At 40.7% G+C, this 25,620-nt stretch overlaps 1 protein-coding gene across 2 annotated transcripts in view; it reads left to right on the forward strand.

Moving 5' to 3' along the window:
- LOC114277692 (uncharacterized) overlaps window positions 1-25,620 on the forward strand; it is a 59,584-nt gene that overhangs the window by 33,300 nt on the left and 664 nt on the right. The window contains exons 5-10 of one of the 2 annotated variants that reach the window (XM_028219627.2): window positions 11,017-11,093; window positions 16,759-16,841; window positions 17,095-17,146; window positions 18,261-18,329; window positions 20,472-20,558; window positions 20,684-20,745. In XM_028219627.2, coding sequence (XP_028075428.1) covers window positions 11,017-11,093; window positions 16,759-16,841; window positions 17,095-17,146; window positions 18,261-18,329; window positions 20,472-20,558; window positions 20,684-20,745 — 430 coding nt within the window. The remainder of the gene's footprint in view (window positions 1-11,016; window positions 11,094-16,758; window positions 16,842-17,094; window positions 17,147-18,260; window positions 18,330-20,471; window positions 20,559-20,683; window positions 20,746-25,620) is intronic. The other variant, XM_082878143.1, reaches the window with a different exon arrangement.

Consider the following 25,620-nt stretch of genomic DNA (forward strand, 5'->3'; position numbering starts at 1 on the left):
TATTGGCCCAAGGACGTCATGCGCCGATGGGGCTCCGAATCCGGAGACTTTATTTGGCTAATCGTGATATCCATAAAGGGCGCTCCGAATCCGGAGCCTTTATCGGCCCAAGGACGTCATGCACCGATGGGGCTCCGAATTCAAAGACTATTTGGCCAATCGTGATATGCACGAAGGGCGCTCCAAATCCGGAGGCTTTATCGGGCCAAGGACGTTATGTGCCGGTGGGGCTCCGAATCCGGAGACTTTATTTGGCCAATCGTGATATCCACGAAGGGCGCTCCGAATTCGGAGGCTTTATCGGCCCAAGGACGTCATGCGCCGATGGGGCTCCGAATCCAGAGACTTTATTTGGCCAATCGTGATATCCATGAATGGCGCTCCGAATCCGGAGGCTTTATCGGCCCAAAGACGTCATGCGCCGATGGGGCTCCGAATCCGGAGACTTTATTTGGCCGATCGTGATATCCACGAAGGGCGTTTCGAATCCAGAGGCTTTATCGGCCCAAAGACGTCATGCGCCGATAGCCAATCGTGATATACACTGGCCGCTGCTCCCCCAGCTCTTCCTTTATCAGTACGGCGCTGACGGCCTTGTCGGAAACTGCCAGATACAAAATGAGCAGGTCACCAGCAGCGGGTGTTGTCAAGAGTGGTACTGAGCGGAGGTAGGTCTTGAGTCCGTTGAAAACGACTTCGCATTCGGCGGACCATTCAAAAGCCTTGCCCTGCCGTAGTGTATGAAAGAATTGTTGGTAGCGATCTGTAGACCGGCTGATGAACCTGTTGAGTGCGGCGGCTATCCCCATCAACTTTTGAACCTCTTTTACTGAACGGGGGGAGCCGAGTTCCAAGATTGCTATGATTTGCCTCGGGTTGGCCTCGATTCCTCGGTGGTTGACAATGTAACCCAAGAACTTGCCAGAGCCAATCCCAAACGCACATTTGGAAGCGTTCAGCTTCATTTTATATTTGCGTAGAATGCTGAATGTCTTTTCTAGATCGGCTATATAATTCTGTTCTTCCTTGGACTTGACCATCATATCGTCAATGTATACTTCCATAGTGTGGCCGAGTTGCTCCTTGAACATGGCGGTGACCAGTCTTTGATAGGTTGCCCCTGCATTCTTCAGCCCAAAAGGCATAACTTTGTAGCAGTAGGTTCCTCTTAGGGTGAGGAATGCAGTTTTGTCCTGGTTCTCTGGATGCATGGCGATTTGATGGTAGCCTCTGTAAGCATTGAGGAAGCTCATACGTTGATGGCATGTCGTCGCATCTATAAGTTGGTCGATTCTGGGTAGGGGAAAACAATCTTTGAGGCAGGCTTTGTTTAGATTCGTGAAATCGACGCACCAAGTCCCATTTTTCTTGTTCACCACCACTGTATTAGAGAGCCACATAGGGTAGTTGACTTCTCTAATTGCCCCGGCGTCAAGCAGCCTGTCAACCTCCTCAACAACGGCAGCAGTGTGCTCTGCGGCTAACCGTTGGCTTTTCTGAATGATCGGCTTGCACTTAGGATCGACATTCAAATGGTGCTGTGAAACTGACGGATCTATACCTGGCATCTCATACGGAGTCCATGCAAAGACATCGAGGTTGCTGAGCAGGAAAGAGATTAGCTGCTGTCTGTCGACCTGATTTAGGGAGGCGCCGACCATGAAGAACTTGTTTGGGCTTCCTTCGATTTCAACTCGGTCTAAACCTTCCGTGGCCTTTTCATTTGGGAGCCGCCCAACATTGTCGAGGCTCTCTCGATCCGGCACCTCAATGGAATTCACCTGTAGTTCCTTTGGCCTTTTTGCAGCAAGGAGATAACATGCTTGTGCCGATTTCTGGGAGTCGCGGATTTGCACAATACCGTGTTCTGTCGGGAAGCGTAGCAGCTGATGATAGGTGCTTGGCACGGCCTGCATAGTATGCAACCAGGATCGCCCCATGATGAGATTATATGGCGACGGCAGCTTGACGACTAAGAATTCCACATCCACTGTTCGGGAGCCTCCTCGAACGGGTAGTCTGATTTTCCCCAACGGGTACTCTAGATTGACATTGAAACCGAATAGTAGATAAGGGGCCGGAGAGAGATCCGATTCAGAGAAGCCAAGTTTGGTAAATGTCTTATAGTACATAATCTCCGATGTGCTCCCCGGATCAATGAGTACGCGCTCAACTGTGAATCGGTTTACGCGTAACTCGATTACCAAGGAATCAATGTGGGGCAGCGTTACTTCGGCCAAATCCGAATCATCAAAAGTAATGCCCTCGGCTTCATGGGGCCGTTTAGCTGGAGTGAGTTGGTCTTGAGGGTCAGACTTCGACTGAATCGCATGCACCGCCGATGACATTGGTAGGCTGTATATCATGTGGATCACGCCGAGCGGAGGTGAATCTTGTCTCAAGGCTATTACTTTGGTTGGGTTGCCTTTTCGAACGTACTGTTGTAGTCGGCCATCTTGTACCAATTCCTCCAGGAGGTCCTTCAGTGCATAACAACTATCAGTATCATGGCCATGGTCCTTATGATGCTCACACCATCTGTCCTGTCTTCTCGTGTCGGGAGGTCCCATCATTTTCGACGGCCGTTTGAAGAACGGAAGGTGTTGGATTTTGGACATAACCGCACTGATCGGCTCAGTCAACTCTATATATTTCTTGTCGGCGCGCCTCGTGCGCCTGCTGTCAATTTGCAGCTGTTCATTTTCTCGGTGGGAGCATTGGTCGCTTGATCGGCGTGAATCCCGTCTCTTATCTCGTTTCGCCCGATGCCGTGGTTCAGGGCTCTGAGGTGTTACAGAATTTAACGGCTGAGCAATTTCAGCAGGAGTCGTCTTGTTGGTCACATTGCCGACTTCAACCCTTAAGGCATCATCTTCCACTTTACAGTATTCTTCAACTTTCTTCATCAACGACCAAACTGTTTTGGGGGGCCGTCTGGTCAAAGAGCTATGGAGGGCACTGTCGGGATGCAGCCCCATCTTGAAGGCGGTAATGGCCATGGAGTCATTGCAATCATCGTCTACCAGATTGAAGCATTCCCAATACCGCGCCGAGTAGGCACAAAGGGTTTCCCCCAGTTGAATCTGCATTGCCCAGAGGGAATCGGCTTGCTTTGGCTGGACCTCATTAGTGATAAACCTTGCCCTGAAGGATTTTGGGAGTTGGTGGAAGCTTTTAATCGAAACCGGCTCCAGTTTGTAATACCACCTGACAGTTAGTGGTCCCAAACTGCTCGGAAATATTCTGCACATCAAAGCCTCGTCATCTGCATGCAATGTCATGGCTTGCTTGTAATGGCGGATGTGATCGGTGGGGTCTGATTTACCATCGTACAAGGTGAATGACGGTGCTTTGAATTTCTTGGGTAGCACTGCCTTGGCAATCCGTCATACAAAGGGATCATGTTAATCTTCATCCGAACTGTTTCTTCTTTGCTTATGCCTTATACGGGGACTCTTTTCAGAAGAACTGGAAGTTTCAGATCGTCCCTTCTTCTTGGGCTCCGGGGATGATGAGTCGGAGTTGCTATCAGTGTCTTGTTGTCGGGCTCGAGATCGTCGACCACCTGCCCTCACAGGTCGTTCCGGGCCTTAGTGTACAGCTTGTTTGGACTTCGCCAGCTCCAAGGCCAAATCTTGACGGAGATGTTTGCTCTCTGCGATCATGTTCTCCAACCTTTGTTCGTTTTGCTTTGCTTTGCTTTGCTTATTCCATGATCGCTTGCATTGCTTCATGCTCTGGAGTCGAGGGTGAGGCGAAGTTCAGAGCGCGTCTTACGGGGATGGTCTCCGGTCCAAGCATGTTTGTTGGAGTGAGGTCGTCTCTCTGCGTGGTTTCAGCAGTGACTATCGGAGGGTCTTCCGTTACGCCCGCCATGGATGTGTTTGAGTATTCCCACAGATGGCGCCAATTGTGGAGAAGTGGTTTGGAAATACTATTCTGATCCCGGAGGACGCTAGTGATCCTCTTCTAGTCATCTGAAAAGGAATAAATACTCCGGTCGGGGGTGCCAGAATTAGCACTTCGACGGGCAAGTCAGTCTCTAAACTCTGAATTGCTTATATTTTAAGTAAAGTGTAATAGTTCTCACATACCTCTTACTGGCTGATATTCTTCTATTTATATCCTTTCTCTCTTGGGCCTCGGGATTAGGCCCACTTTCTGTTCGTCATTCGGCTTCCTTTGTAGCAAATTGCTTTTTACTCGGCCCTTGCCCTATTCGGCTATTCGACCGAATAGGATAGGGTTTGGATGTGTGGGATGAAGCCGAATACTATACATATATTCCAGTTCTCCAAGTTCATCTACTCGGCCTATTTATGACCCCCATTATTCGGCCCCCACATTTTCTTATATTGAGTCCATTTAATACATCCATTCAGAGCAGTGCATAACTATATGAAATGAAAACATACATCGTTCCTCTTGGATTGTTATCTTACATTATTACATGATCTAAACAATAAAGTAAAATACAACACTTATAACAAAGTTTTACAAATCCAGCACAAGCATACAAGACTGGCTTCTAATTAAACTTCTCTTTGTACTCGGACTCTTCATCACCTACATATATATATGTAAGGAAGAGGGGTAAGCCATTGCCCAATGAATAGTAATATAGTAAAGTGGTAAATGAATGAACATCAATGAGCTTTAATAAAACTAAGCTGAAGATCATAGTTCAAACATAACATAATTTGTACATGATAAACAAAGCATAACTTGCAAGCACATACATAGCGATGAACATTCCAAGGGCTTCGAGAGCATCAAGAGTCTACAATAGGTGGCAAGAGGAGCTCAGCTAACAAGCAAGAGGTTATTGGCATAATTTCCCAATAACAAAACGAGATCTAAATTGTCATCTTAATACATGATAAAAGATTATAGGATGTTCATTCATGGTAGAAAATTAGCATAGCTTTCATAAACATAGCATAGGTTTTGCATTTCAAATCATAGTTTAACAAACATAACTTTACTACACTACTACTCACAAATGGCTCTTGAACCAAGGGTGTTTTCTTCCTCCAAATGCTTGAACTACATAGAACATGAACAAGATATTGAACACAATTCAACTTACAAGCTCCTACTTCAATTCAACTTAGTTGCACGAAGCGGGAGCGGGAGCGGGAGCGGGAGCGGGAGCGGGAGCGGGGGAACGTGACCACTTAGAGGAGTCGTAAATTAGGAGCGCTTATATATTATAAATAAAAAATTATAATAAATAAGAAATAATAAATTATGTTCAAATAAATAAAAAGAAAAATTAGATAATTTATTTTATTTATTATATGTTAAAAAGTTAAGAAATAATAATTTACAAAAATTATTATTATATATCATATTTTAAGAAATAATAATTGAATATTTTATTATATATGGTAAAAATTATAATTTATAAATTTTATTACATATATATATATGATAAATTATATATATTATATAGTATATAATATAATATGTATATATTATATATATGATAAATTATATATATATATATATATGATAAATTATATATATTATATGTTATATGTATAATATATATGATCAAACATTACTACATGGAGACGAAGAGAGAGAGTGAAGACAACAGAGACGAAGCAAACGCGAAGAGGGAGAGAAGCAGAGAACAGAGACGAAGCAGAGAACGACGAACAGAGATGAAGAGGGAGAGAAGCAGAGACGAAGACGATCGAGAGAGTGACGAAGATCGAAGCCCTCAGAGATGAAGACGATCGATCAGGTTAGGGTTTCTCTCTCTCTCTCTCCTTTACGATCACATCTTGGACTGAATCGCGTTTCTCTCTCCACAGAAACGCGATTCTTACACGTTTCTTTCGCGGAATCGCGGAATCGCGATTCTTACTTAGAATCGCCACCTAGTTGCGCGATTCCTGCAACTAAGCTCAAGAATTGCTTAAAACCTAGTCCGGATGAGAGAGATACGCCCATTTGAAATTGGGCTGAATCAGGGGTGCTTCAAGTGTGGGGATCAGGGCCGCACATACGGTTTTTGCAGTAGGAAAAATCACTTTCTGTGAGGGTTGGCCGCACATGCGGGGATGGGTGGCGCGTGTGCCGAAGTGGCTGTTCAGGAACACTTGTTTGAGTCCGAAAACCTCACTTTTTCTTATCTTTCTCCCTTTCTTTTCAAGGTTCTAAAGTATGAATTTAAGCTTGCAAAAACTCTTAAAAATCATAAGAAAGTGTGACAACAAAGCTTGTTTCAAATCCAGAACATCAAAAACAAGATCAAACAACAAGATTTATCACTACCTAGTTCTTTTCCATTTTGTTCTAACCTTCCTCATTTTTTTCTTCATTTCTATCCCTTAAACACAATGTTTATGTTAAAATTGATATATTATTGATTGATGTATGTTATTTATTACAAATGGTGAGGGGCTCCTTATATAGGAGATGTAGTGGAGTAGGTGGAGTAGGTGGTAGTAGGTGGTAGTGGTAGGTGGTGGTAGGTGTAGTAGGTGGAGTAGGTGATGGTAGGTTTTAACAGCCCCCGCAAACTCAAGGGGGATAGGAACTAACCAACTTGAGTTTGGAGAGAGTAACAAAACAAGAAAATAGACGAATACATAAAAGAAAAGAGGATAGGAGACACTGTATGGGAGTGTCAGACCGGTGGTGAAGACACTGTATGGTTGTGTCATAACGTTGTAGAGGACACTGGATGGTTGTGTCATAACGTTGTAGTTGTGTCATAACGTTGTAGAGGACACTGGATGGTTGTGTCATAACGTGGTAGAGGACACTGGATGGTTGTAGCAGACCGTTGTAGCAGATAAAGTCTGGACAGTTGACGAGGTCACACCGGACCGAGGGAGATGCTAACCGGAATCAATGTCGGGACAGTTTAGGGGGTCATGTCGGACCGTTGGAAAATACACTGTATGATGGTGTATATAGGCTACCCAAATATATATATATATATGGATATATATATCGAGCCCTCAAAAGTCGCGCCCTCAAAAGGCGCGCCCACTTCATCAAAAGTCGTGCCCGACAGAAAGCGTCGAGCCATCAAAAGGTGAGCCGGAGACGCGGCGAGGCACGTGAGCGACAGAGCGGCGTGTCGGCCGCGTCGTCAGTGTCGATATAAACCAATGCGGAGGCTGTGGAAACCAAACCAGGCTGAAACCTCTAAACATTGTCATTCTGAAACACTCTGTAAATACTCTGGATCCAACCCTTCTCTGAAAAACTCTGCGTTTTCGGAGAGAGAAACTTTGTAACACTCTGTAGCCCAGAAAATGGCCTCTTCTTCCCGTGGTCTGCTCACTCTCTTTCCAGACCTCAACGAGTCAACAAGAGAGATAACTGATGTGGTGGCCCGTGAACCTCAACCAAACACCTCTGGTTTTGCTCCATTGAACTTTCCTATGCGGTCTGTGGAGCAAAAAATGGCAGTGCAAACGGATATTGAAGCCAATCAGTATACATTGAAGTCATGTGTGGAAACCATGACTGCGGTCACAAACTTGTCGCACCGGCTGCAGAGTAGGACAAATGAGGTGCAGCAGTTAAACGCCCAACTGGCTCTGCTCCAGCGCATGTATAAGGATGCGCGAGCAGAGATAAGTGTGCTAAAGGCGGAAAATAAGGAGCTGAAGCGGAAGGCCACCGTGATGTTCCGATTTGGAGGTCCGCCATATGCTGCAGTGGAGGAGCAGGGTGGAGTGATCGTGCCCAGTGGAGTGGGAAACACGGAGGCAACACCGTCAAGGGTCGCCCAGGACGGAGGCAAGAAGAAAAGACCGGCGGAATAGGCGAAGAAGTGAGGTCGGTGGGTGGCCGGTTGCAGAAAAGAAAACAAATCTTTGGGTGTTGTGTTTTGGTTGGTTGTTTGTGGTTTTTTTTTTTTTTTTTTTTTTTTGTGTGTGTAAAATTGTGATCGGGGTTGATCCCTGACATGAATAAAAGATGGTTTGGTGTGCAAAGCTATATGGTATGAATGGAATTTGAAAAAGATGAAAAATAATGTGAAAGAAAAATAAAGAAAGAAATAATAAGAATAAATTTGAAATCAAAATGAAAGATGGGGGAAATAAGGAAAGTGGTTCGCGTGGTTTCTTGTCCCACTGTTTTGTGAAAATCGGTAATGGGGTTCGGTATATATATATATATATATATTTTTTTTTTTGTGGGTTAATAATAATAATAATAACAATAATATATGAAGGAGGAAAGCATGTGCGCTGGTGGGTTGGAAAGTGAAAAAAATGAGAGAAAGAGAGAGTGGGGTACATGATGATGATGTTGGATGTAACTTTAAGATCACTGTAGCTTTGTTTTTCCAGCTCAATATTGGAATTTGAGCTCTTCAGGCTGAACAGAGATAAACTGGGCAGACCCAGTCATGGCGATGATAAGATATTGAACAGTGAGAAGGACGAAGATGCTCTGGGCCAATTCTGTGATCAACGATTCAGCCACCAAGATCAGGGTTCACTGTTTTGAAGCAAATACTCTTTGATTCTAGAGAGAGATAGTATGGATCTTCGTCGTTGAGTACACACTGGTTCGACGACAGGCAGGGTGTTTACGGTGGCAGATGCGGTTCCATTCTTGAGGTGGTTGGATTCAGAGGGTTATGAGAAGGCCATGAAGAAGACAGCCAAGGAACTAGACGGTGTGCTTCGAGGGTGGTTGGAGGAACATAAGCATAAAAGAAATTCCGACGAGGCCAAGGCTGAGCAAGACTTCATGGACGTGTTGCTGTCTGTTCTCGATGGTGGTGTCACCCAGGAGGGCCCCAAATTTAAATGCAGGAGAGAAGAGAGCGACAGATTCATCAATCCATGAGTAGATTCATCGATCCAGGAGATGAAAAATTGATATTTTTGAAGACCAGATGGTGAGAGATGGTGTTTGTGTGTCTTTGGTATGTGCCTCTGTCGTGTGTGAAAGCTGGTGTGTGTGTGTGTCGAGTGAAGGCAATGGTGGTGTGTTTCGGTGAGGTGCCGAGAGGGAGAGGGAGGTTTGAATTGGTTGAGATCCGGCGGGCGGTCAAGGCAAGGTTGCCGCCCGCCGGAAGGCGAAAAACACCAAGATCTTTAACCTATAGCTCTGATACCATGTTAAAATTGATATATTATTGATTGATGTATGTTATTTATTACAAATGGTGAGGGGCTCCTTATATAGGAGATGTAGTGGAGTAGGTGGAGTAGGTGGTAGTGGTAGGTGTGTAGTAGGTGGTGGTAGGTGGTGGTAGGTGTAGTAGGTGGAGTAGGTGATGGTAGGTTTTAACAGTTTAAGACTTCAAATCATGAATCGGTGATGTGTGTTTGATAGGTAAACATTAATATGAGATGAATTCTAAGTTAAGGCAAATCAAAACTTAGTTTTTCTAACCAATTCTTCAAACCCCGTTTCTTTTCCAAGTTCTTCTCTATTTCTTTCATTTCAATCTCTTCAAAATGTAGTCTAAATGATTTTCTTTCTAGGTTACAACAATAACTTGAGGTAGAGGACTGGATTTCTTACCCTTTGATGAATTTCTCTTAATTTCTTCGTTGAAGACTTTGAATTTCTTTGACTCCTCTTCTTTTCTCCTTCCTTTCTCTTTTCTTCTTCCTTTCTCTTTTCTTCTTCTCTTCCTAGAATACAAATCCTCTCAACTCTTCTCTAACCTTCTCCTTCCTTCTCTTATATTCTTGCTCCTACAGATTTTTCTCTTGTTTTGGTTTTACCTAGCAAGGTGAGACAAAAGGGTTGGAAGACAAGGAAGGCATGGGACAAAAGGGGTGGTGTATGTATGCATCACTTATGTGCTTGCTTCATTAATTCCTTAATCTCCATCATTAATTTAATTAATCGATTTTAGTTATAATTAATCAAGATTAAACTTAATCTTGCTTAACTTAATTAATCGTGATTAAGGCTTACTATGCTCACTTAATGAACACTAATCCTATAGCATTAAAATAACAAGCATATTAGTCGAAGATCTTTAAGCTCCTCAATTAAGGTTTCTTAGGTGATCTAAGCATTCAATATCCATATCAAAAATCCATCCCTTAACTCCATGTTACTTGTCAATTCCCACACCAAGGTTCTATTTCTAAATTGTCTTAGGTTTTTCATCAATCACAAGTATCCTTAAATCCCTTCTTCTTAGGCACTCTTCCTCAAGTTTTTTCAACTATTCGCTTCTATGCTTTACTTCAAGTATTCTGTTTAGTGAGATAACTAACTTGACTTGAGGCATTCAAGGTCATGGTACATGGCATTCTTTGGTGTGTCACAAACATCCTTGCTTGTTTGAGTGTAGAGGTCTTGTACAAGCGCATGCATCAGTTTCTGGTGGTTGTTTATCATTCCTTATAAAAGTCACACAATACATTATGGTGTCCCGTAAATTCTTCAAATTATTCACATTTTTATATTTAGTACCTCAATTTTTATTTCTAGATTGGTTATACTTTTTTTTTTCTCTCCTAGTCTGGTTATGTGGTCTTGAGTTTTGTTGAAGCTACTGATTGGACTAGTTAAGGTCTCTTAAACTAAGAAATACTATTATATTAGATATCTGTGCTCTTAGCATGATGGTGTTAGGTCGATGGCACTTTTGCAATGGTCTCTTGTTTCATTGTAATGTTGTATTCTGTAACACCTTAGCAAATGTACTTTTATATATTCATCAGCCAGTGAAGAGCAATGTAATTCAGAAAGCACAACCAAAGGTTTCCAAAAGAAAATTTTCCTTATACCACAATATTTATTTGAGTCGATCTGCACGATTTGTTCATCCAAAGGAGCCCAAAAATTTAGAGCTTGAATGACAATTCCAAATTAATATCTGAATCTCATATCAAGCCTAGTCTAATATAGGTAAACCAAATAAAAGCAATAATCCAATAAGGAAACAAATGCATTGTTGCAGGTATAATTTGCCAATTTATAGTCTAATCTGTCATCAGGGAATTTTTTCCTCTCATTTGTCATTTTGTAAAAGTATAAAATAATGAGTTTTATTATGGTTTCCAGGAGGGAGCAACCCACTTAAAGGGGACATGCTAGTGATAGCTGGGTCTACACTTTATGCTATCAGTAATGTCAGTGAGGTAAGTTTACCCTATTTTTTCTCAAAGAACACAAACATTTTATGAAAGGGTACGTGTCTGCAGGTATATTGGCTTCTCTTTTTCATTTTTGTTTTATATCTCAGCCTCAAGGATTGCTTTAAAAATAGTTTTTTCCTTATTATAAAAGCTTTTTTTATTTTATTTTAATTGAAAGAATCTTCTCTCCATGTCTCCTGCTTCCCAATTGTTAGAATATGCTCTAACTGTTTCTCCTAGCTCTACTTTTTCTTGGAATCTCCTTTTGCTTGTTTTTCAACACTTCATTTCCCGTTCTTCTTGTTAGGATCAAACACACACAGAAAATAATCTCACACACACAGAGCACACAATATTTACGTGGTTCGGCCCAATGCCTATATCCACGGATAGAAATGAGAATTTTCACTAAAATGAAGCAAAAATACAAAACAGAGGAGGAGATAAAATCTCTCACTCAACTCACAGCTCTCTCTCTCAAATTTCTGATACAATACATCATCTCCCTCCCATCTCTATTTATACACAAAGAGAGGGAGAGAGAGATACCAACCCACCAAAAATGTCTACCCTCTTTAATGGTGAATGGCGAAAATCAACAAACATCAACAACGTGAAGAGAAGGTCGGGTCTTGCAGATGCCCAATTCAAACTTTCACTTCCAGTGGAGGTCTTCCTATGCCATCATCCTTGACTCTATATGTATGGTTTTGCATGAAATAAGGATCACCCCTTTTCACATGGGGTGACCTCCAACAATCACCCCCTCAGCCCATGTAAGGTGATCCACAACAAAACCTGCTGCCAAGGAATCAAGCACCCCCTGATTGGATACCATGCACCCCCTACTCAGGATACCCTGCATTGCCGTGCAACTCCTTGCATGATGAACACGGGAGCAACTAGAAAACTTCAGAGTTTGACACATCAACATCCTCACTTTTCCTTGCTTGGAACTTATTTCTGAACAACCAGTCTTTGCTTTCTGCACTTCAGAACAACTTCCCAGCGATCTTATACGCCCGTTGTCTGTGTTGTAATCCCTGATGTTCGGTTATGTCTCACTTGTACGTCCGTACTGATGTTTGACAGTTAGCCCTTCTGCCAAGACAGCTTCCACTGGTCTGTACAAGCTACCACTATGCAACTCTGTGCATAGTGCTCACACCCCCTTACTGGGGTGCCATGCAAAGCTCACTTTGTGACTCGAGATTGCATCCCTCCCTTCCATGCATCTTTTGAGAGGTTGCAAAATGTCTCTAACACAGGAGCAAAAGAAACTCTCTTCTTCACTAGCACAGTCTCTATCGACTTGGTTTCTTTGCTCTGAACTATATCAACACACTGCCGCAGCAGAGGGAAAAGGGCAACACACACAACGCTTGCTTTATTTATTTATTTATTTCTTTCTTTATTTATTTCTCTCTTTCTTTCTTTATTTATTTCTTTTCATTCCTTTATTTATTTATTTGTTTGTTCATCCACCGCCCACATCCCTCACTTTCTTTAAACCCACTTTTATTTTATTATCTACTTTACATACCCACCATGCTCCCTTTTTTATTTTTAAAACCCATCTTCTCCACTGCCCCATACATATATATATATATATATATCTTTTTTTATTATAATATATTACTCAAACACACTCTCTCTCCTCCTATCTCCCATCACTTTGCTGGACAATGAGCAAATTCTCATTATCATTCTTATTATTTTTATTATTATCACATGGGCGTGTTCCCCCTCTTAACAAAAAACAAAAAAAAACAAAAAAAACCAACCAATTTACCAATTTGCACACCACCCATATTTTATTCATCTCCGGGATCAACCCCGATCACAATTTTACACACACAAAAAAAAAAAAAAACAAAACAAAACAAAACAAAACATCACCCACAAACACCCACCCACAGGCGGGACTTTTTTCCTTATCCCTTCTCTACTCTGCCGCCGGTCTTTTCTTCTTGCCTCCGTCCTGGGCGGCCCTTGACGGTGCTGCCTCCGTGTTTCCCACGCCGCCGAGCACGTTCACTCCCCCCTACTCCTCCACTACAGCATATGGTGGACCTCCAAATCGGAACATCACGGTGGCCTTCCGCTTCAGCTCCTTGTTTTCTGCCTTTAGCACACTTATCTCTGCTTGCACATCCTTATACATGCGCTGGAGCAGAGCCAGCTGGGCATTTAACTGCTGCACCTCATTTGTCCTACTCTGAAGCTGGTGCGACAAGTTTGTGACCGCCGTCATGGTCTCTACACATGACTTCAATGTATACTGATTGGCCTCAATATCCGTTTGCACTGCCATTTTTTGCTCCACCGACCGCATCGGAAAGTTCAACGGAGCAAAACCAGAGGTGTTTGGTTGAGGTTCACGGGCCACCGCACCAGTTATCTCTCTTGTTGACTCGTTGAGGTCTGGAAAGAGAGTGAGCAGACCACGGGAAGACGAGGCCATTTTCTGGGCTACAGAGTGTTACAAAGTTTCTCTCTCCGAAAACGCAGAGTTTTTCAGAGAAGGGTTGGATCCAGAGTATTTACAGAGTGTTTCAGAATGACAATATTCGGAGGTTTTAGCCTGGTTTGGTTTCCACAGCCTCCGCATTGGTTTATATCGACACTGACGACGCGGCCGACACGCCGCTCTGTCGCTCACGTGCCTCGCCGCGTCTCCGGCTCACCTTTTGATGGCTTGACGCTTTCTGTCGGGCACGACTTTTGATGAAGTGGGCACGCCTTTTGAGGGCGCGACTTTTGAGGGCTCGATATATATATCCATGTATATATATATTTGGGCAGCCTATATACACCATCATACAGTGTATTTTCCAACGGTCCGACATGACCCCATAAACTGTTCCGACATTTGATTCCGGTTAGCTTCTCCATCGGTCCGGTGTGACCTCGTCACCTGTCCCGACTTTATCTGCTACAACGGTCTGCCACAACCATCCAGTGTCCTCTACAACGTTATAACACATGCATCCAGTGTCCTCTACAACGTTATGACACACACATCCAGTGTCCTCTACCACGTTATGACACAACCATCCAGTGTCCTCTACAACGTTATGACACAACCATCCAGTGTCTTCCCCAACGGTCTGACACGACCATACAGTGTCTCCTATCCTCTTTTATTTTATGTATTAGTCTATTTTCTTGTTTTGTTACTCTCTCCAAACTCAAGTTGGTTAGTTCCTATCCCCCTTGAGTTTGCGGGGGGCTGTTAAAACCTACCAAAACCTACCACTACACCTACTCCACCCACTTCACCTACTCCACCTACTACTCCACCTACTACATACCTACCTCCTCTAATCTTCTATATATAGGACTCATTGTAAACATAACATAAATATCAATCAATAATACATCAATTTTAACAGATTTGACCGACAATCTTCCGGTTGGTTTTTATCCAGTCCTCATCCTTGTCTCCATCTGGTTTGACCCCCTTTAGCACTATAGGGTCAAACAAATCTCTACAATACAGGATGTCCTCCATCCGCGGCTTCCATATCGCATAATTAGAAGCGTTCAACCAAATCATCGGCCCTGAAACTAATGTGGATTCCTCCATCATACAAAAAGTGATCTCTGTTTGAAAACAGGCTCCACTGTGGAGTCCGAACTGATCAAATTAGTTGGAAAATCACTTCGGATTGCCAAAATAAAAACTGCAAATTTTTGAAAGTTGATTTGCAAAATCTGACCATACGGATGTGTCCGGAATATTCCACATAGTTGGAAAGCATTATTGGATCATCAAAAATGGACCCAGAATGGCTCAGATCAAGCCAAAACAGGTTGGACAGCTCAGATCGGCAAAAGCTTGTGCGGCTGAGAAGCCCCGGATAATTCCTCCGGTTCGACTTGCGTCAACGGCTTGGTCAATCGGCTCGGTCAGCGGCTTCGGCTCCGACTCGACTTGGTCATCGGCTTGGTCAACGTGGCTCAGCTTGGTCAACGGTTTTGTCTTGGGCGGCTCGGCTGAAGTGAATTTACAAAAAAAATTATTATGTCTTGTCTCCATGGAGTTTTGAACTCCGGACTTCCAGCAACAACACTTCGACTTTAGCCACTACGCCAACACAACCCTTGGGTTTTATAGCTTCACCAATATGTATTTATTACATAAAACAGAAGGGTCGTCTTCTTCCCTGGGTTCGCGCGTGAAGCTCGTGCAGCCAGTCACCGGCGCGTGAGAACGGCGTCAAGTGCGCTTGTGGCGCGTGCGGTCACCTCCGACCTCCATTTTTGACGCGGTTTTCACCTATGTGCTCATCTCGTCTAGAGCTTCAAGGTTATGTGATCAAAAGTGGATTTCGACCACTTTGATTTCTGGGCAAGTTTTGAAAAAACACTTTGTTTTTCCGAAAACGCACAAAACCGGCTCTGATACCACTTTGTTAGGATCAAACACACCCAGAAAATAATTTCACACACACAGAGCACACAATATTTACGTGGTTCGGCCCAATGCCTACATTCACGGACAAAAATGAGAATTTTCACTAAAATGGAGCAAAAATACAAAACAGAGGAGGAGATAAAATCTCTCACTCAACTCACAGCTCTCTCTCTCAAATTTTTGATACAGTACATCTTCTCCCTCCCATCTCTATTTATACACAAAGAGAGGGAGAGAGAGATACCAACCCACCAAAAAATGTCTACCCTCTTTAATGGTGAATGGTGAAAATCAACAAACATCAACAACGTGTAGAGAAGGCCGGGTCTTGCAGATGCCCAATTCAAACTTTCACTTCCAGTGGAGGTCTTCCTATGCCATCATCCTTGACTCTGTATGTATGGTTTTGCATGAAATGAGGATCACCCCTTTCACATGGGGTGACCTCCAACACTTCTTGACCTTTTTTTTAATTATTTCCAAATCTCACCCTTTGTCTGGCTGTGGTTTTGCCTTCATGCACCCCCTTATACTCTTTCCTTCTTTTTTCTTTTTCGTTTTTTCCTTTTTTTCCCCTTTATTTTATCTTTTGGCATTTTTGTAAAGCCTGTGTAGTCGGGTGTGGACGTGAAATAACTGCACAGGCTTTAATAGATGAGTGTGGATGTTTTTGATCTGTATAAGGAGTATCTATGAGTCCCTTTTATTATTATTTTCTTTTTCTTTTTATTTCATTGATAAAGGCGGTGCCCCTCGGCACATTCTCTAATACAATTCTTTGTTTTATTTTATTTTTTTATTTTTTTTGTTGCTAATAAAAAATGTGTAAAGCCTGTGTAATTATTTCACATTCTCCTGGCTGCTTCTAGATGTTTCTTTCTGAACTTTATTCTGTTACACAAGCAATGTTGTTAGATGTTTCTGGTTGCTTTATTGTTTCAGGTGAAAATGTGCAATTCCTTTTTTTCTCTTCAAATTATTAGTTTATAATCAGTTTTTAATGATTTTGAACATCTGCCTTCATAGGGAATTATTAATTGAAAAAGAAAATATTGGTCTTCCATAATTGTTGCAAGTTTGTTGGGCTACGCCACTCAGTGGTTCTCATAAGTCTTATTTATACACACAGCCTATTACATAAATGAAGACGTGTACGGGTGTTTGTATGCAAGTATTTGTTATTTATTCATTTTGAACTGCAGTGTATCTAATTTTGCGTCATTAATTCCTGTTTTCTGTCTTTTGAAGGAGTTTTTTGTGAAAAGTGCTGATAGGGTTGAACTCATGGGAATGTTGGGCCTTTTTGGTGCTATTATCAGTGCTTGCCAAATGTATCCTACCTTGCATTGTTATGGAATTTCTGATTATATCCAACATGCATTGCTTTAAAAATTTAGAGGTGATCAAATAGTTGCCAAAGCTTAATGATAATTTGACATGCTTTACTTCATATATATTCATTGCTTTGTGCCGTTAATATTTTGTTATGTTCATATCCTTGAATCTTTCAATATTGTATAGAAATACAGTGCAATCTTTATATTTTATTTTCCCTTCCACTTGTATTCCTTATGACGTTTTTAGAATCATACTCGAGCAGAATGAGCTCAAATCTATCCACTGGTCAGCCGGAGCAGTAAGTCTGTTGTTTTTCATCTAGTAGATAGACAATTTTTTATGAGAAAATTTCAACCACATTCGTAGGCATGATAACAGAGGGAGACATGCAAAATTTTAGAGATCAAAATGAATTAATTTAAATTGATTCACATTGCATGTCTATGTCTAATATAAGAGGTATTTTTTTTGTTTGTAAGACGGACTTAAAAATGTCTTTTTTTTACTAAGTTTCAGTTTAGAAATTACCACTGTGAATTTAGTTTGATGTTTTTTCATACTTTGTTTTAGTTCCTGCTGATAAGGAAATTTTAAGAGCTTGAACTAAACATGATGTTTATAGTACATAAATGTATGGAGTGTGATGGAAATTCACACTGAAGGAGAGCTGGTGCATTTTATAGTAATAGCATTTATTCACGGGGTCAGTAGATTTTTATCTAGAACAACCCCGACCGGAACACATGCATTTCCCTTCAAAATTATGGCATGAAAAGCCTAATTCCAACCCTTAATTAGTTTAATTTTTTAAGTGAACCAAGTTTAATAAGACTTCTAACATCTGAAACCTCGAGTTGTTTGAATTGATCTTTCAAATTTTGCTTAGTGGGTTTAAAGTTCAAACCTAATGAGGTTTCTTGAAGTAGTTTCTTTTTGTCTATGACCAGAGTTCCCCAAGACAAAGTAATTAAAATGATGTAGTACTCTCTCTCTCTCTCTCTCTCTGTATTGTTTATTCATGATTGTTACAGATGAAAATTCATTAATATATTGGTTTTATTAAATAAAATGGTGTGCAACTGGTGGCTAACTGAAAGAAAAAATAAATGTATTAAATTCCTCGTGGGTCATAGTTGGCATAATGAATTTTGAGAAGAACAGTGGTCTAGCTTGTTCGAAATAAATTTCTGTTTGGATACATTTTTCCTCAACAATATGCTAATAAGTGAAATAACATGCATAAGGAATTTATCTAAGAGAGAATAGTTAAAATAAAATCAAGAGTGAATTGTCTGTTATGAAGCCTATTCCTCTGTTGGTTTGCATGCCTTTTAGTTCAGTATGTAAAGAAGTTTGATCATTTTTCTTGAACAGAGTTTAATTTAATGTGTATCATGATCTTTCAATTTTAGGTGATTCCTTTTATTGGATTTGCATTGGCGATGTTTCTGTTTTACTCAGGTGTCCCCATATTGCTGAAGGTATGGACTTGAGTTGCTGAAGGTTTACAATTTTTAATTTTTTTTAGCTTTAATTTTCTCTCATCTTACATGTGGTTGAGATTTCCATTTCTTATTCTGGTTGTTACTGTGAATGTTGTATTATTGGTTTGTGTATAGTGGTTTTTTTGTATTTTTAGTGCTTGGAGTTTCTCTCTATTTAATTAAGGGAAAATATCATTTAAGTGGAATGTAGAAAAAATAATAACATATTAATGAAAAATTTTAGAACATTAAAAAATAATTGGGTAAATTAGAAATACACCACCTGAGATTTGCTTAAAATACGGATTACTCCCAAAATTACAAATACCTACTTGGAATTTTTTATTTAACAACATTAACGGAGAAGGGAGACTTATATGTAGGTCCTAATTGGTGGACTTATTATCCAATAAGTCCTATGATAATTAATGACGTTTTTTATCAAATAATATTAAAAAACGTCACCAATTAATTTTTAGTTACAGTTTGAAAATTGTCGCAAAAAATGTCACTAATTATAAGTTTTAGTAACAGTTTAAAAAAATTGTCAAAAAAAAGTCACTAATTTTCAACTTTCAACAACAGTTTGAAAAATTCGTCACAGAAAATAAAGTCATTAATTGTAAGTTTTACCGACAATTTATAAAAACCGTGACAAAAAAAAGTCACTAATTTTTAATTTTCAGTGACATGTAAAAAATCGTCACAAAAAATTATTTTTAATAACGATTTTACTAGAACTTATTTTCAATAGGACTTGATGGAAATTAAGTCCAACTATTAGGTCCTATTGGTAGTTTACCCAATTTTTAACTGTTGTCGTATACAATAATAAAATTATGTGATTTATTAATTAAAATAAATTTCTAACATCATTAAAAACTGTTAATTAACTTGATGGTTTATTAATAAAATGAGTCATTTGTTATGAAATTAAAAATTTCAAAGAGCAGGATGTAATTTCCAAAATCATAAGGGGCAATTTGTATTTTAAGTAAACTTCAAAAGTTGTATTTGTAATTTATCCAAAATAATTTTATAAGTTTTTCCATGAAATTGTAATTATTTTTACTTATTACCTCTGACATGTTATTTCCCCTTTAATTAATGTAAACCATCTTTGTAATTGAGGTTAATACAGTAATAGTATAATTTTCTCTTTATTCTCACATGGTGTCAGAGCTCCGCCGGAAACGTAGTCGTTGAAATCACACGATGCTGGACTTTTGAAGTCATCTCTCTCTTCTTTTCTGGTGCTTTCACAAGTCTTCATTTCAGCCCTCTTTTCCGTCCTTTTGTCACAAGCCTGCATTGCACCCTTGTAGTTCACAATTGCAATTCACAACTCTTTATTGCACAATCAATCAGAGTCACAGAGACCTCCCTCCTACCCTCATTGAACATCTTTACTTTCACAATTCTCTCATTGAAGTCATGCATGTCTTTGTCTCTCTGTTGAACTTCGTTGCATCATCTCTCTCCCTCAGATTCTATTGCATCTCTGTAGCCAAAGAATCAAACATAGTCGACCCTTCGAATGTAGCCATCACCATGTTCTCTGCTATGCAAGTGACGAGATTGATTGTTTTTTTGTTCGTCAACATTTTCAGTTGGTATTCACCCAAAAAAAAAAAAAAAATTTCAGTTGGGTACACCATTGATCTGCCCTTTACCTTCTCCTCCTTGCAGCTTGCAGAATTTTTCATCAAGACTCACACTGTAAATCATCTTTGTAATTGAGAGTAATCTAATAATGGTGTAATTTTCATTCAGTATTCTCACATTCCCATGTATCGTTGTGCTCTCCAATAAGGTGTTGGTTATTGTTCTGCCTCTCTTTTCTCTAATTTCTTCTTTGCGGTTGCACAAAATAAGAAATGAGTGTCTGTAAAATTTAGTGGGCTCTATTTGAAACCCAACTGAACTAATGTCTTTTAAGAGAATGATTATTAAAAAGTTACTCCTTTCGGGTCTTAAAGAAAAAAGTTAGTGACTTGAATAGTTTTACCGACTACAAGCAACGAATAACAAAAATTTGGATTTCCATCGAATAAATGTCCACTTATTTTAAGTGAATCTTTGATATCAACAGTTGGATCATATTATTTTTGTTTAATATTCTCTCTTTTCTTTGCACAGATCAGCGGGTCCACAATGCTAAACCTGTCTTTACTGACTTCAGACATGTGGACTGTTTTAATTCGCATCTTCGCTTACCGTCAGAAGGTTTGTGAGAACAAAATTTATTGGGGTATTACATTGGAGATCCAGATTAATTCTAAGTTTAAATATTGAAGTTAATAATTGTTACAATCTAGAACTGTCAGTCTGAATCCAGAATTCCTCCTCAGGTTGATTGGATGTACTTCATAGCCTTTGGTACTGTTGCTGTTGGGCTTGTTATTTATTCCGGGTATGTAATTTTTTGATTTTTCTTGAAGACTTACCCTAAATCCTAAACCCTAACAAGGAGCAACTTGAAGCTGATTATTCAGCTGGTTGAGGCACATTAGCATGTTAACAAGTCAAGCTCAAGACTGGAGCCCCTGTTTGGTGCAGCTTATAGCTGCTTCTTTTTTTGTGGGAAACTGTGCTAGAGTATTTGGTGCAGCGTCTTCTGCTTACAGCTTTTGAGGCTAAAATAGAAAAAAGTTGATTATTGAGAAGTAGGAGAACGGGTGCTTTTATTTTCGGTACAAGAAGTGATAACAAGTTAATTCCTTATTATGGTTAAATAAAAAACATATTGACCTCTAATTTTATTGGTATGAAATGTCAGATTTTTCCACACTGCAAAATGTTGGATTTTGTGTTAGGCCTTGCAGCCATTTTGTTTTTCTTTCTTAGGGCTGCAAAACAAGACGAGTAGCTCACAAGCAGCCCAAGTCCAGATCATCTGCAACTTGTTAAGCCAGCAGAGCTTGAGCCTAATTTTGAGCTTGTTTTGATTGTCAATCCAATCTCAAACAAACAAGGATTCAGATCATAAAAGCCTCAGAAATATATAATTTCAAAGTGGTGTACGAATGTTGATTTGATTAGTTAACCATGGGAGTAAGGGCCAATATTATGCTCAATAGAGGTCAGATTTTGGCAATTAGCCAATCTAATTTCATGATCAGCTTGAAATCATGTTAAATTTATCAACTAAGAAGCACATATACTTCTAAGCAGGTGGTGTGTTTGTTAGAATTTACCATCACCTACCACCACTACCACCTCACCTACTCCACTAAACCTAACCCACTACACCACTACCACCTCACTTACTCCACTAAACCTAACCCACTACACCACTACCACCATCCACTACACCTACATCTATATAAGGAACCATTTGTAATAGACAGAACAACAAATCAATCATCAATACATCAATCAATAATATACATCTCAATTTATTTTTTACATGGTATCAGAGCAAGGTTAAGAATTTAGTATTTTTCGCTTCACCGGCGGGCAGCAACCTCGCCTTGGCCGCCCGCCGGACCTCAACCTAGTCCGCTAAAATTTTCTACACATACCTTCACTCTTCTTCACCACCTCGCCGAAGCAAACCCAAACCCAAAATCCCTCTGGGACATTTCGTCGAACACCATGTCTGCAACAATGATAGTCCACCAACAACACCACAACTCCGACTAACCCCATTTCTCCGGCGAGAACCCGAACTCAACCCATCATCCCCTTACTCTCTTTCCAATATCTACTCTTCTCATTCCTCTCAATGGAATAGAAATGTAAAATGTGCTGATAGATGTGTATATATATACACACACAAAACAAAAGGGTGATGTTTGATCCTTGTTCACCAACAATGGCTTCATCTCCATCTCTGTGTGGTGCAGAGAAGAAGCACTGGTGGCTTAGCAACAGAAAGATGGTAGATAAATATGTGAAAGACGCAAGAGTACTCATTGCGAGTCAGGAACAGAGTGAGATCGCATCGGCTCTCAATCTTCTCGACGCTGCTCTCGCTATCTCTCCACGCTTCGAGCTTGCTTTGGAGCTTAAAGCTCGTTCGCTTCTCTATCTCCGGCGATTCAACCACGTCGCCGATATGCTTCAGGACTACATTCCCCGTCTCAAGATGGCCTCCGATGACTCGTCTTCTCTCTCATCCGATAACTCGTCCAAGGATCGAGTCAAGCTTCTGTCGTCGAATAACTCGTCCAGTGACTCAGCGGATTATCCCTCTTTCAAGTGCTTCTCTGTTTCGGATTTGAAGAAGAAGGTCATGGCTGGTCTCTGTAAAAACTGCGACAAAGAAGGGCAATGGAGGTACTTGGTTCTGGGTGAAGCCTGTTGCCACCTGGGTCTGATGGACGACGACAGCTTCTCCTTCTCCACCTCCGATTTCCCTACTGTCACTGCTTTCTGCTACCTTGTTGCTGCTTTAGGCTTGCGAAGTTTGTGGAGTTTTTCGCTGGCTGCAGTTGATATACACACCCATTTTCAGAGACATCCATCCACACCACACCACACCACAGACTCATTATTACGCATCCCACTATCCCTTTTATATTATTTTATATTATTTTATTTTATCTTTCTTCTTTCAATTAAAAAAAAAAAAAAAAAAATGCACCGCCCATGACAGCAATCATGCTGTTCTTATCTCCTTTCACTTTCTTTATTTATTTATTTTTTAACAGCACCTTTTGTCCACACCATTTCACACTTTTCTTTTATTTTTCTATATTACCATCATGCACCCTACAATCAACACCATGTGCTGGTTCCACCCACTTTTCTTTTATTATTATTATTATTATTATTATTATTATTATTATTATTATTCTTATTAAAACAAAAACAAAAAAAAACAAAAAAACAAAAATACCAAACCCCATTGCACCCATTTTACAAATTTGCACAACCAACCATATTTTATTCATCTCAGGGATCAACCCCGATTACACTTTTACAACCCAAACAAACACATCCATAGACGGGATTTGTTTTTTCTTATCTACTCTGCCGCCGGTCTCTTCTTCTTGCCTCCGTCCTGGGCGGCCCTTGACGGTGCTGCCTCCGTGTTTCCTACGCCGCCGAGCACGTTCACTCCTCCATACTCCTCCACTGCAGCATATGGCGGACCTCCAAATCGGAACATCACAGTGGCCTTCCGCTTCAGCTCCTTGTTTTCTGCCTTTAGCACACTTATCTCTGCTCGCGCATCCTTATACATGCGTTGGAGCAGAGCCAGCTGGGAGTTTAACTGCTGCACCTCATTTGTCCTGCTCTGCAGCCGGTGCGACAAGTTTGTGACCACCGTCATGGACTCCACACATGCCTTCAAAGTATACTGATTAGCCTCCACATCCGTTTGCACTGCCATTTTTTGCTCCACCGACCGCATCGGAAAGTTCAACGGAGCAAACTCAGGGGCGCTTGGTTGAGGTTCCAGTGCCACCGCACCAGTTTTCTCTCTTGTTGACTCGTTGAGGTCTGGAAAGAGAGTGAGCAGACTCCGGGAAGACGAGGCCATTTTCTGGGCAACAGAGTGTTACAGAATATCTCTCGCAACAGAGTGTTACAGACTCTCTCTCTCAGCACAACGAAGAGTTTTTCAGAGGATTTCGCAGGTTTTTTGCCTCTGCCTCGGCCTCAGGCTCCGTCTTGGTTAAATAGCCGAGGCAGCCACGCGCATCGCGCGCCTCATGACGCCCGACAAACTGGCACGCCTTTTCATGGCACATCTTTTGATAAAGTGGACACGCCTTTTGATAGCACGCCTTTTGATGAATTGGGCATGCCTTTTGATGGCACGCTTTTTGACAAAATTGGGCACACCTTTTGAGGGTGCAACTTTTACAACGGTCCGACATGACCCCATAAACTGTCCCGACATTGATTCCGGTTAGCTCCTTCATGGGTCCGACAAGACTCTGTAAACTGTCCCGACATTGATTCCGGTTAGCTCCTTTATGGGCCCGACAAGACTCTGTAAACTGTCCCGACATAGATTCCGGTTAGTTTCTACAAGGGTCCGACAAGACTCTGTAAACTGTCCCGACATTGATTCCGGTTAGTTTCTACAAGGGTCCAGCAAGACTCCGTAAACTGTCACAACAACTGTCACCACATTGTCTGCTACAACGGTCCGACATGACCCCATAAACTGTCTTCTATAACGGTCCGACATGACCCCATAAACTGTCTTCTACAGCGGTCTGACACCGCCATCCAGTGTCCTCTACACCATTATGACACCACCATACAGTGTCCTCTACAACGTTATGACACCACCATCCAGTGTCTTCACCAATGGTCTGACACGACCATACAGTGTCACCTATCCTTTTTTATTTTTATGTATTTTCTTGTTTTGTTCCTCTCTTCAAACTCAAGTTGGTTAGTTTCTATCCTCCTTGAGTTTGCGGGGGGCTGTTAGAATTTACCATCACCTACCACCACTACCACCTCACCTACCATCACCTACCACCACTACCACCTCACCTACTCCACTAAACCTAACCCACTACACCACTACCACCTCACCTACTCCACTACACCACTACCACCATCCACTACACCTACATCTATATAAGGAACCATTTGTAATAGACAGAACAACAAATCAATCATCAATACATCAATCAATAATATACATCTCAATTTATTTTTTACAGTGTTTGTGCCCGAAACTTGCTGACACTTATCAGACACTTCTGAAATGTGTTGGGCATATTTCCAAACATGTCCTATTATTATTATTTTTTTTTTTTTGAAATTTAGACTTGGACACTTGGGGACACACATCCATCATTTACACACATGAAACACATTATAAGTTTGAACAAAACAACATAGGTTCTAATAATAAAAGAAAAACAATGAAGATTTATACTATTAATCCATCGTCCATTTTAACTTTAGAAATTCATAATACATTGCATTTTTAACTTTGAATGAATTATTCATATATGGTATATAATAAATATATAGAACATTCTATTTTTTTCATGTTCTCCAAATGTCGTGTCTTGCATTTCAAAAATATTGTCTTGTCAAAATGTACATGTTGCGTCACGTGTCCTTACTTCTTAGTTTATCAACCATATATGTGGATCAGATTATGGGACGACCTTGGGACTGGTTGATTTGAGGTATGTCTGAAAATAATTTTGGGCCATCAAAAGATGCAAATGATCAATTCGATAACCTATATCGCTACAAGGACAGAAAATTCCTTCTCCTTATAAAGTGATTGGATGAAAATATATTGACAATAGCCAATATAAATGAAAATCACAACCCAGTTCGCAGAAGTTTTTGTGTTTTG

Source organism: Camellia sinensis, chromosome 7, assembly GCF_055761805.1.
Source record: "Camellia sinensis isolate YWXY chromosome 7, ASM5576180v1, whole genome shotgun sequence".
In the NCBI taxonomy this organism is placed as follows: domain Eukaryota; kingdom Viridiplantae; phylum Streptophyta; class Magnoliopsida; order Ericales; family Theaceae; genus Camellia; species Camellia sinensis.